The sequence below is a fragment of the Nomascus leucogenys genome, chromosome 9 (genome assembly GCF_006542625.1).
Source record: "Nomascus leucogenys isolate Asia chromosome 9, Asia_NLE_v1, whole genome shotgun sequence".
Taxonomy (NCBI): Eukaryota; Metazoa; Chordata; class Mammalia; order Primates; family Hylobatidae; genus Nomascus; species Nomascus leucogenys.
In genome coordinates this window covers 111,451,665-111,465,018 of record NC_044389.1, presented here as the reverse complement: position 1 = coordinate 111,465,018, position 13,354 = coordinate 111,451,665, and the positions used below count along the sequence as shown (strand labels likewise).

The following is a 13,354-nucleotide window of genomic DNA, read 5'->3' as shown; positions in this document are numbered from 1 at the left end:
GGATTATTTCATGATCCAGTTACTAAACCTATGCATCCTTAAAAGGCAACGTTTCTGATTTCCTAAGTGCAGGGAGCTCAGCGCGGGGCGGGGGGCACAATTGATTAATGGTGACCCAGGAGCTGCAGGCATGCCTTCCCCTCTTAAATCCTATAAACCTTTCTCGTAGGGTGGAGAATGGGACTGGCCCTGTTCCCACAGCTCCCTCCCCTTGCCATCCTTGAGCCTTGAGAAGGAGCTGCTTACACAGGGAAGAAGGCCGGAAGGCCTGTGCCACATTCTTTGGTACCATCTGTGGACATTACTGTTCCATGCAGCCGAGGCTCCATTCAGCGTTCATTGATCTTACTGTACCTCCCCTCAGATCTAGGGGAATGTGCTGGGAGCTGCTTCAGAAATGGGGGACTTTCTAGTGGTCTCTTGCCCTACCCATCCTGGAGCAGCTCCTGTTTCCTGTCTTCACCTTATGGCAGGGCACGATGACGTTTGAATGCATGGCTTTGAAGTTTGGATCCTAAGCTGACTGTTTTAAATCGGTAGCTAACACTTAAGTTCTCTTTAATTTACATGAACTCAATTATTTATATATTTGAATGTTGCTCAAAGGCAATTTACCATGAGGAATTAGATTTTAAAAAAATAAAAATAAAACCCAGCAAACACATGTATGTGTCATGGTGAGCCCACTTGATCTAGCTTCTGAACTTGTGAATAAATCACCTATTTGGGGAGGATGGCACGTTGCACAAGGAAGGCGGGGATGATAGTGAAGGATTTTCCATTCCCATCTGACAGAGGATTCGGAAGGCTGCATTCTACTGCAGCCCGACCTGCCCCACTTTCTTGTCTCCTCACCAACAAAAAAATGCCACCTCGGTCATGCCGCCTGGTTCTAGAGTGAGTTAACTCATAATGTCAGTGCATGTCATTAACTATCTTGCACATCTGGAAGCAGATCTTGCACAACCAAATGAAATGTGGTAATGCGAAACTTAAGAAATCGAGGGGAACGGAGCTGCTCTTGGTTGATACATGCAAGTCACCCATAAATGTGCTTGTCATCAACAAAGGGCAAATCTTGGAAAAATGGCATGCAACCCTGTGTTCAGTTACCCATTAGCCAAGCCCTGGAGCTTCGAAAGAAGCTCATTGTTTGTTCATGGCACATCTGAATCAGGGGCTCTTAGTTTAAAAAATAATTCCAGAGATCATGTGATGATTGAGGTGTATATATATGTGTGTGTGTGTGTATATTTGTATACGTATATATAAAATGTACATACATACATGTGTATGTATGTACATTTTATATATACATATACATATATATTTAAATACAAATACACACACACTTATAGTTTTTTGTACAGACCATGTAAAGGAAAGTAAATGCAACTTAGCAACTGCAGCTGAAGGGGACGCGTAGGACAATGGGCATTTGGGTTAAATCTGTCTTTTAAGATTCTGTGGTGATCGTGCCGCCCAGCGTGGCTTCTCTCAGGACATGTGGAACCCATATTTGCTCTCCTCTTTGTCTCTTTTCATCCACAGACGTTTAGAGAATTCTCATTAAAATTACTTAGAAACAGAAAGACCTTGTTATAAAATAAATCTAGTTAAACACACTTTGTTGTGTTGCCTCATTTGCGTGATGCATGGGCCTCATTTTCGTCTCTCTGTATCTTAACTGTGTGCATTAGGTGATTCATGCCAATTAATGCAGGATGTCACATCTCCAATTGCTTTCTCTATCTTCTTAAACATTAAAAATAAATATGTGCCATCTGTCTCATATCTTGAAAGCAATTCAAAATGGTTACTTTTGTTTTCTCAGGATTACAGCACAATTTATGGCTGGAGTGCTTCTGAATTGTGAGAAAGCCCTGTCTGCATTTCATACATGTAACGTCGTATTATGGTGGCTCCTGCAGATCGAACAGCAAAGGTTGGGGGAGACGGCAGTGTGGGATGGTGACAAAAAGCATGGTCTTTGGCGTCTGAGGAGCCTGGACCAGTATGCCGAGCCTGCTGCTTCCTAGCTGTGACCTCAGGAAAGTTGTGTCGTCTCTTAGGGCCTCAGTTTTCCTCATCCGTGAAATGGATATAACATCCACTGCAGCAGTCCCCAGCCTTTTTGGCACCAGGGATTGGCTTCACGGAAGGCAGGTTTTCCACGGACCAGGGACGGTGGGACTTGGGGGTGGAGAAGGGTAGGGATAGGTGGGGGTGGGAGACGGTTTGGGGATAAAACTGTTTCACCTTAGATCATCAGCCATTAGGCCATTATATTCCCATAAGGAGCATGCCACCTAGATGCCTCGCATGCACAGTTCACAATAGGGTGGTTCATGCTCCTTTGAGAAGCTAATGCCACCACTTATCTGGAACAGTATTGATCCGTGGCCTGGGGGTTGGGGTCCTGTAATCTACAGCACAAGAAGTAGGAAGCAGATACCATTATCTGCATCATCATGAAATTTTGCTAGGAAAGTAATTCCGTTTGGCAAGGATGGTTGTTTGAAAGTAGCTCCTGGTGGCATAATATTAACAGAAAAGAGGGGAGTTAGGTGTGAAAGCTGTGTTCTTTCTCCATAGCAATTACAGCAGAAAAGGAAGACCCTTTGCTCTGATTGCCTCTGCTGTCCTTTGAGTACTCAGGTCAACTTGGATAGGGAATGGGGCCGGTAAAGTGGGGACACTTGGGAGACTTTGGGTCCATTTATGGCTACAATAGCACTTTTCAAAAATGGTGATTTTAATTTAAAAAAATGGTATGCTGTAACGCAACAAATGTCTAAATAACTTAACTGTCATTAGAGGGGCAAAGGGCAATTTGAGAAAGTCCTATTTTCCCTTTGAGCAGTTTTCCTCAACAATTCTTTCATGTAGTACAAGAGAAAGCTTTCTCGAGCTGAGGCCAGCACTCTGAAGATGGCGAACGTGTAATTTGAAGTGCACCCTGTACTTACAGACCACAGAATTGTAGTGCTATTGAGAATGCTGCATACATGTGACCTAGCCCTAACTATTTTAGCAATAAGCAAACTGAGGGTCGGTGTAGCTCAGCAAATTGTCCAAAGCACACAGCTCGTTCCAGCTAGACCATTTCCTTTCTTTTAGCTAGGTTTCAAAAAATTTGTTAAGCAGACTGACATTTTTTATACTTCTATAAATACCCTAGGGTTGCAGCCGATTCCTTGCACGGCAGCACTAACAGCCTTATTTGAACATAACTTAGCTGTCCCGCATAGTCTTTCCATGACAAAGTGGTCAAGTCTTAATAGTAGCCGCGAATGACTATCAAGACTTATTTAGACTGTAGAGTCGGGGCAATCCAACCATGAGTCATGTTCACATGTGCTTGGGGATAGAACACACCCACGAATCCCGGCAGTAATGTCGTCTGCTCCCCACGTCCTGCCCTACCACAACGCCCTCCAAACTGCTGACATTTTTATCACATAGAAAATTAATTAACATTCCTAGTCTGGGCACACATCTTAACATCCATCCCCTCTCCAATTATACAATTAAAAGCAACCACTGTAAATTCCCCAAGTTTAGCAAAATGAAGAGCTATGGAGAGGAGCGCTTAAGCCACCTCAAGTAGAATATCCTTGTCGTCACACTAAGAAGCTGGTTCCCACGGAAACACATTGATTTACCCCATTGCTACTGATTGGCTTAGAGTAATCTGAAAATGGACTCCTACGAGGATCAAATTGTCCTGGTCCACACAGTAATGCAAAGCTGAGGCTACTTGCTAAACATTGCTCTGAAAAACAAAAGGCTGCCTATTTTCAAACAAACTCTACATTTAATGTATCTCATTGGCCTTAAAAAAAGAGATACAAACGATGTCATCTTTTATTTTCTGCCCTCCTTGACTGCCAGTGAGCTGAGGTTGTGAGAACAGCCCTCTGGCCTGGAGTCCCTTTGCCTCCTCCACCCCTCCCAGACACGCCTCAGCCAGGTGTGTGGCAGGTCTGGCTGGGGAAGGTAGGCCCAGCTCTAGCTGCGGAACTGGAGCAGGCTGTGGGGGCACAGAAGTGGCAGGGAACCACTCAAGTTTGTGGTTGTGCAGATGCCTCTGCAATGCATTCCCTGGCTTGAGCAGTGGAAGATAAAACCCGGCATGGTTCCCTACTGTGCCCACAGTCGGGGGGTTGTTTTTGTCAGTCCTTGGAGAAGAGTATTTGATGCAATCAGGGAGGGTAATGTCAGGCTCGCTGACATCCTCTCCAGCTCCCAGGACAGGCTGTGGAAAGAGGAATGGGCTGAGGTAGGTGAGTTGTTCTCAGGGTTGCTCAATGGAGATTTCCCCCAGGAGGAAGCCAGGGTGATGAATGCAGCAGGAATTTGTTCCAACAACCCCCTTCCCCCCAAAAAACAACCAGACTCAAGATGCTGATAAGAATTCTTTTATGTTATTCCAATAAAAAATACATTCATACAGAAATATAACAATCTTGCAAAAAACAATTTCAAATAAAATCTTGTAAAACAAAATTTTACAAAAATCTTACAAAGATTCTTTAGATAACAGGGTGCTTCCAAAAAAAAAAAAAAAGAAATTTCACTAATAGAAATTTTTTTTTAATTTCAAGCAAAAAGTTTCTGCTTGATTGAGGCTCAGTTATCACCTGAACAGAATGTACTTCTTTATGTACGTGCTAATTATGAAAATCACAGGCATTGACAGGTACGGTACCCAGCCCCACCCAGGCAAACAGCTCTGACGTGTTTCATAAGTGAGACAAGCCAGTGCAAGTTTTTTTTCCTTTTTTTTTTTTTTTGTCTTTTGTTTACCTTCTTGCTTAATGGAATTGTTATGGCTAAGCACATAGAAGGCCAAAACAGGAGTTTTCCAAGCCCAGCAAATCAAGTGCTTGGGTTCTGAACTGCCGAATGAAAACTGCACTTCCCCACTAAGCAAAATGAAATGAGTTCCTTAGGTAAATGTACTCATCAGCCCAGATTTAAAAAAACCAGTTATGTGAGCGTTAGTCACTGCTCATTTCCAGGAAGATCAAACAAAATACCAGCCCAGCCAGACTCACATGTGTGTATATATATATATAAAGCAAAGAGCCACACCCACAAGCCAGCAGCTGGGTGAAATATCAGCTGTCCACGCTGTGGTATGCCAATTCGGGGAAATTACTCCTCGGAAAAACTGGAAGAATCTACATGCTGGAAAAAATAGCTTCATCTGCATAAAAAGTGTTCTACAAAAGAATCCCTGTGGTTAGCTTACTCTTAGGTTAGATCTTCTAATAAGGCTGAAATTCAAAATCAAAACACCTTAGCGTGTCCGAGTCCAGCCTGGGTTCCAGCACTCTGTTCAGGCCACTTCTGAACGGCCGAAGGTGCCCCATTCCAGACCTGCCCATTTGATGGACAGAGCAGACAGCCTGGAACAGATTCAAGCAAGAAAGTCCTCTGCACGTCGTTAAATTAAAGATAAAGCCTCTATAAAAGTTAGGTTATGGTTTTCGTTTTTACCTCCTTTATGGCCATTTTGAAATATTTCTTCACAGGCTGTGGAATTTTCTAGCTAAACATTCTAGTTTCTCCTTAAAAAAAATATTTATATATTATCTATATATATTATATATATATACACACACATACACATACTATACACACAAACATACATACACAAGAATTCTGCCCACTTTTTAAAAAAAGTAGTATACTTTCTGTATTACCAACAGATAGCTAGACAGATAATGTGAAACTTGTGCCTTTTAAGCAAATACATTAACATTGGGTTTTTTTTTTATACTTCTGTATCTTTAATATGTGTGAAAATGTTACATATTAAACACAGCCGGTGTGTGATCTATACAATTGTTGTGCAAGGTCTATATGAAAGTCTCAAGGTGGCAGAATTGGTCAGATTTTTCCATTTTCATGTTTTCCATTTTAACACTGACAGTCAAGTTGCCTAAAGTGTTGAACAAATACTGACATGTAAAGGGAGTTTTACTCTATGTCTTTGTGAAGGAGGACCTTAAAGAGATTTTTTTTTCTGTATTATACGTTGATACAGTACGCTGCCAGGTGAAAAAAGAGCCTTAATAAAGCATGCATCGCCCACACCCCTGTATGAGACCCCCACATAAGGGATCGCTTGCGTAAGGCACCATTATGAAGGTCAACAGTGCATTAACAGCTAGAAAACCAGAAATTAGTCCTCAAGGCATAAATAAGAGAAACATAGCTGCATGAGAAAACAGTTTCTAAGCGTTAGTGGTTTTATCCACCCAACTGAGAAAAATTTTAGGTTCTTAAGTCTAATGAAACATTAGACCAGCAATTCCCGGCCCCAGCTTTGTGACACTCAATACGTGTCCAATTTCTTCTAAGGGCATCACAAAATTCTCCAAAAAGTTAATTCAAATTCAGAATCATTGAAAAATAATCCTGTGTTGCACAATGCCTTTCTGGAAGGGGAGTGTTACAAACTCGGAGGGGAAAAAAAATTGTATATTGCCAGGCCCGGATGGCTAGGGGTCACTGTATTAGACAGATTGGATCTTAGCTGCTCATTAACTGAAATCAGTATTGCAGTCCTGACTTAAAAATGGAAAAGCATATAGTTCCCCAGACCATGCATGACTTTTTGTATTCTAAGGAAAAGTTAAATTTTTGTGTTATATTTGTAAATACACAGCTTATACAATGGGTTACAAATGAGCTATGTTGTAGCGTGTAAAACAAGCTACTTGACACATTGCACATTTAATAGCTGCACCAGACACTAAGAGCTCCTCTCACACAGAAAAGGGGGAGAGAGGCTCTCCCTCCCCACACCACTCGCCACTCTGGGGTCCTGAGTTCCCACGCCCACCCTCCAAGATTTTCCTTCTTTTTTTTGTTTTTGTTTTTTTGTTTTTTTGATTTTTGTGTTTTTCTAAGGTGCAGACACCCCCTCCCCCCCCAGGAAATGATTGGTGGTCATCTCATCTCATGGTATACTCCTTACACACAAAACATTCAAACTACTTTTTTTCCATCTCTTGCAGTCTTGCTAACCACAAGGAAAAAAAGTTGGCCTCACCATACAGTCAGTAATAGATCCTCAACATACAATCAACCCAACCATTAACATTCTCAGTGTGCATGCTCACGGCAAAGGCTTAGGCGCCACTCGGAAGGTCGGGTACCAGTGGCGAGTCCAGGGTCACCCACATACCATGCACCACGGGTGCTATGCCGCTTCTTACAGGACTTTTTTAGCCCTCAAAAGACCTTCCAAGGAGAGGCCCTGGAGGCAACTGGGTAGGGTGCAGAACGGCATGCTTTGGCTGGAACACGCATCCCTCCTTCCACGGCCGGCTCTCAGCCTGGAAGCCTTTTAGCCTACAGGATCCACCTCTCTGCTCCCTCAGAGGTGCCTCTTCATGTGCAGGGCCAGGTGGTCAGACCTGGAAAAACACCTGCAAGGGCAAATCAGAAGCACATAAGTTAGGTTCCCATCCCTTGCCAGTGTTCTGGACCAGCACCCTCACCTCCCTGCCCTGCCCAGCCTAACCCCCTGCAGGGAAAGGTGGGATTCTCCTCCCAAGCCTCATCAGTGTCTTCACGGACAGGAGACACCAACTGATAGGAATGTGAATTAAGAATGTCTCCCACCAGTGGCTGGAGGTTCTTTGGAGAATCTGAACGGACTTCATTTCTAATTCTTCAAATATGAAAACTGTTGAAAGGCCAATCTCCAAACATATCAATAAACTGACTCCAATGTCAGGTGTACAGTTCTTCCTAACCATGGACAATGAGCACACCGGAAACTTTCTAAAAAGTCCCAGGCTTGAAAAGCAATGTCCACACATAGGAAACTGCATGCCTTCCTTTGCACGTGCCCCGCACACCTACTCAACCCTGCTCATCACATTCCCAAGGCCCCACGCTCCTTGCCCAGCGTCGTCCTCAGGCACGTACCTGTCACAGTGGGAGCATTTAAAAGGCTTGGCCCCGGTGTGCTTTCGGAAGTGCCTGGTTAACTCATCACTTCTTGCAAAACGCCACTCACACCCTTCCCATGAGCATCTGTAAGGCTTTTCTCCTGGGGAGAGAGCACAGGACAAGCAGCCCATGACTTCACTGACCCGCGGACGGAAGGGGGAAATTCAACAACACACACAGTGGTGGGATGCAAGGTCAGGGACCCAGTGGCTGCTGGCATCGGTAACACACAACAACTGGCAGCCTCAGAGAGACAACAGGAGCTCTCTCCTGACCCCGTCTCAGGCCTCCCACTACTGTCCAAGGGGCACAGCTTTGGCAAAGCCCATGGTGCTGTCATCAAGGTTAACATGGAAGAACGACCACAACTCAGACCAGCAAAATGCCTGCGGGATGAGGTGTCAGCCTGCCGGACCCACAGCCCCTGCAAAGGCAGAGCTATTGCTTTCTTCATAGCAACTGTTTCTCCCAAACACACTTCCATTCCGTCCTCACTTCCCTATGGAATGAGTCTCTGCAGTTTCCTCAGGGACATTCTACCTTTCTACAAAGCTGAAGTTACGGGCTTCTGGAAAGCCCCAGTGCAGGGCCCCGGAATCATTCTCTAAATGGCAATCGAACAACTGGGTTCACTTCATTCCTTGGTCAAATCATAAATATGAATTTACTACAAGTGCTACCTGAGAAAGTTGTAAAGCCAATCCCAGAGTATGTTGAGACGGGCCTGGGCCTGGATTTCCGGCCACCTGGATCTCAATCTCAGCTGTCACCAAGCCTGTCTGGGACTGACTCTCAGCAATTTGCTCTCCTACTGATAAGAGAAGAGCCTGCATCACGTGATCACTAAGACCCTTCCCAGCAATAAATGTTCTGTGATTCCTCACCAATTATCCTAGAACATGTCAAGGTATTTTTAAATGGCACTTTCACCTAAGGTGCGACATTTCATTAAGAAACCGTTTCAAGCGGTATCAGAAACAAAGGCTGCACGAGACACGGAGTTCTCAGGAAACACTCGCTGATCAATGCTGTCGCTTACAGAGCAGGCCGGTCCCACTCGGGCCTCGGGCCATCAGCATCAAACCCACACACTCCACGCTGCCCAGCAACCCTCCGTGCTGACCCTTGAGTTTCATTTAGGAAACCCCAGGGCCACTCGAGGTAGCCTCGTGCGTGCGCACTGGTGAAGGGGCAGTGGCCTCAGAACCCGGGCACTGCTATGGGCCGGGGTGGAGGTTTGGGTATCCGTGGAGAAAAGGATCTAGTCTCTTGTTTGTTTAATCTGAAAACTGTTACACATTTATCCAACTCAAAAGTCCAGTCTTTAGGATTCTACTCTGAACTCCAAAAAGACCCAGTGCTTTGGTGGAAAACATCTGAGGAAGTGAGGATTTGTCTGCTTTGCCCACATCCTGTGGAGCCAGCCCCGGCTCCCTCCAGGGCTGGTGCAAGGCAGTGGCGCCCACCAGCGGCCGCCCTCCGGGGCCCGCGTGGGCACTGACCTGTGTGCGTCCGCTGATGTGCTTTCAAGTGGGAGCTTTTGGTGTAAACTTTCCTGCAGCCGTTAAAGTGGCACCGGTGCACCCTCCTCCTGCCGTCGGGGGAGGCATCGCCACTTCCCTTGTCACCTGGCTTCCCCGAAGTCCCGCTGCGCACCTTCCCTGGCGAGGGCAGCTCCCCGGGCACGCAACCCCACAGTTGAGAAGGTTCCCTGCTCAGTTCCGGAGAAGATGGAGGCGTGGAGGTGACAGAGGAGCTCAATTTTCCCGAGCTGACCAAAACTTCGCCAATGGGGTCGGAGGTAAACTTGGCCGTGGGAGAAAGCTCCTCGGAGCTGTCAGAGGATTCGCTGCTGACATCTGAGTTCAGGCTGTTGGTCTCTAAGTTGTAACAAAAGCTCGGGCTGATGAGAGTGTCCTCTGGAGGACTGGAAGATATCTTCAGTTCGGATTCCTCCTTTTTCTCCCGAGCCAGAATGATTTTGGTCCACAGATCTTCCTGGCTGTCAAATTTGATTTCTGAGGCTGAAACATAGCAGGGCTCGCTCTGGAGGTAACGTTCCAGCTCTAGGCAGGTCTGTGCAAAATGAACCAGAGAAGGCACGTGATTGCTATGACGACCAAAAGTAAAAGCAAAAGCAATTTCCAAAAACATGCAAGAATGAAGGACAGATACATTGCTGCCCGGTCACTACAGGGGCAAAACCTTTTGTAATTAAGCATCCGTGTCCTTACGGAAGTTAGAGGAAATCTGTTTCTAGAATGGTAAGAATTCAGAGGAAAAGTCGGAGGGTGAAACCTCTCCTGGCTTTCCCAGTGTTGGACCAAGGGCCACAATGAGTGATGATCACTAAGCCGGTTTTGTTGTTGTAGTTACCAGTGTTGATGTTTCTCATGAAACCAGAGGATGAGAACCGGCCCCACACACAGACCCCTCCCCAACAGGTTCAACCAGATTATCTGACATCGTCTAGAACCATGTGTTTTAAGGAAAGCCCTAGCCATCCACCCTGCACACCCCACAGATACCCACACAACAGGACAGAAAGACTGCACGGCACACAGCGTGTTCTGAGGGACCCCCTTGGGGACACGGCTGACAACACAGGGCCACACTCGGGGGAGAGGAGACAGCAGCTGTCTGTATTCAGGGGCATCGAATGGAGCTGCAGAAAAACCACCCATTTCCTGTGTAGCCCAGACCGCCTATGTTTTCACAGAATGCCGTTCCCAAGTGCAGGCCCTTGCATGACACAGAACTTTAATTACTTCTACAGTGGTCAGAGAAAAACAAGGAACTTCAACAACAGGAGTGCAGAAATAATTCCAGCATGGCCATCTGCTATTGTGAAGGATGCAAGGGGAAATTACTCCACGGCCCTGCTGGGAGTCCCACAATGAACAAGAACTTTATCTACTGGCCAAGAGTACAACTGCATGAGTCATCACTCTGATTTCTTTCACGCAATGCCAAAGGAGACTTCCTTTTGAAATTCTCATCAGCAGCCAAATAAGGACCCAGCTCAAATGGACATGCAGTGTGGCATGGACAGTGCCCCTTCCCCAGCCCCGCAACCAACCTTTCAAGAAGCTACAACTGCCGAGATCAGCATCCCCTCTCCCCACCATTTCAAACTTTCTAGCCACTGGAAAAGAAAAATGGTAGGAAACATTTTAGGATTAAATTATGTCTGCCCTGATTTTCACGAGGATCAGTTGCCTGCATGTCCATATAAGGTTGTCTATACTACTGGCAATTCTACAGATTTCAGTTTCTACACCAAACGGCTCTGGTGAGCACATCATTTTTCTGGGCAGGGGCGTTCCTGAGCGCAGCCTACCCAGGGGCTCAGGCTGACTTAGCAGTGTGCCTCTCTCCTGCCACATGCAATCCCTCCCCCTCCCCAGGCTCGCACACAGCCGGTGTGAGCAAGCACACGGGAAAATCATGCTTTCCCCTTTCCCCCGAAACTAGGCGTCTGAGTTACAATGCACACTACAGCGTTCTGAAGAGAGGCAGCAGCGATGTATTTTATTGATTTAACAAAGAAAAAAGAAAAGCACATTTATGGAGATCTTGTTAAACTTTAATAATCCGGCCAATTTAAAATCTCCATTACGCTGATGAGCACCCGGGACCTGAACGAAGCTCTCGGAGAGTTTAAAAGCCTCCGAAGGCGACCAGGAGCCAGGTCTGGCCATTTGCCCAAATCCCAAACGCCCGAAGGAAACTACTTAGATCAATTTCAATCACGTCCCAGGGAGCAGCTTCTTTGAGGAGAAAAAAACAGGAGGGGGAGGGGGAAAAAGGCAGGAGAGGATTGTGAACAATTAAGCAGGCGTGTGAAGGTTGCAACACCCTGCATTTCATCCTCCTTAAAGCTTTCGAGGCTTGGAAACCCACAGCCTCTATTTGATCTGGCAATTCACTTTGTGACGAAAAACAAACAGCACAGCAGGGCAGGGAGACAACAGTAAACCCTCCTGCGATCGCAGGAGAGACAATGGGACGAGTGTCAGTCTCTCTCCCCTCGGGCCATGCTACCAGTAAGCACGGGGACATGGTAAGTTTCTTAAATTTCCAATGCCCCCAAATTCCAGTTCTACGACAATGTCGGAAACCGAGGTCCTTCTTCCCAAACTAAGACTTGAAGCAGTTTGGACGGGCTCATTGTCACAAGACTGACAAGTCACTGGCGTGTACACAGTTTTGTTTATTTTTATTTTTCTTGGTCAACAAGAGAAGCAGGTAAGACAAATAAGGCCGATATAGGGGAAATGTTAGGCATTCCAAAGAGGGGAAAACACATTGGAAATGGTCTAGACTTTAAAAAAGACAAAAATAAAAAAATAAAAAAAGAGCTGGTCTACGTTCTGCTGGCAAAATGTGATATTTTTTAAAAAACTGTTATGTACAAGCACCAAGAAGCAAAACAAAAACAAAATCCCTTTGAGGAAAAAAAAAAAAAAAAAAAAACAACCTTGGCAGGCAGAGCAAGTTGGTCCCCATGACAAGCTCCAGCTGTGGCGTCTGGAGCGGGGACAGGCTCCGAACTCGTGCCAGGGGCTCGGCCGGGCTGCGCCGGGAGTTGGGGCTTCCCTGGGCGGACGCTGATCGCGGGCTGGAGGATCGATCGGCGGGGGCGCTGCGCCCGCTCCCCCGGTGACAGCGCGGGGCCCAGGCCCAGCGGACCGCAGAGAGCACCGGGTCTGAACCCCAAACAGCCGACCCGGCCCGCGCCCCGGCGCCCGCAGGGAACCGCGGCCGGCTGCGTTTACCTGTTGCCAGTACTCCTCCAGAGACGGCAGCGCCGAGAAGTAGCCGGTCTCGTGCACGATCTGGAGCTCCTGGAAGATGCTGCACATGGGGAGCACGTCCATGTCGGGCCGGGTCGGACGGAGCCCGCGGTCGCGAGGGCGGCGAGGCGCGCGGTGGGAGCCGGAGCCGAAAGTCTCCCCGGAGCGCAGGTGAAAGTTTCATGCAAACTCCAGGCTCGCAGAGACGCCCGGCCGGACCCTCCCGCAGCCCGCAGCGCGCGGAGCCCACACAATATTTGCAAACACCGGACTGACTGCAAACGTAACCCCTGCAAAACTTCCCTATTCAAAGCTCCGCTGCCAGCCTCCCCCTCCGCCCCCGCCTGGCTCCCCCCACTCCCCCTCCCCCCACGTGACTCGCCCCGCGCCCGCCCCGCGCGCGGCCCAATCCCGTGGCTCCCGGCCCGGGGGCTGCGCGCCGATGATGTCAGCTTCGGCCAATCGCAGGCGGCGACACACAGCGGCCCCGCCTGGCGTGACCGAGACTCTCCATCACGGCCCGCACCATTGGCTCAATTCGAACTCTGCTCGTTCTGATTGGAGAGTGGCCTCGTAGGCTATTT

At 47.2% G+C, this 13,354-nt stretch overlaps 1 protein-coding gene across 1 annotated transcript; it reads right to left on the bottom strand.

The window, feature by feature from the left end:
* Window positions 1–4,405: 4,405 nt before the first annotated feature.
* Window positions 4,406–13,121, bottom strand: KLF6 (Kruppel like factor 6). The gene is made up of 4 exons (XM_030819363.1): window positions 12,753–13,121; window positions 9,477–10,050; window positions 7,951–8,074; window positions 4,406–7,445 (listed from the first exon to the last, which is right to left on the bottom strand). The coding sequence occupies exons 1-4, from the start codon at window positions 12,852–12,854 to the stop codon at window positions 7,394–7,396; spliced, it is 852 nt and encodes a 283-aa protein (XP_030675223.1). The 5' UTR covers window positions 12,855–13,121; the 3' UTR covers window positions 4,406–7,393.
* Between the last annotated feature and the right edge of the window lie 233 nt (window positions 13,122–13,354).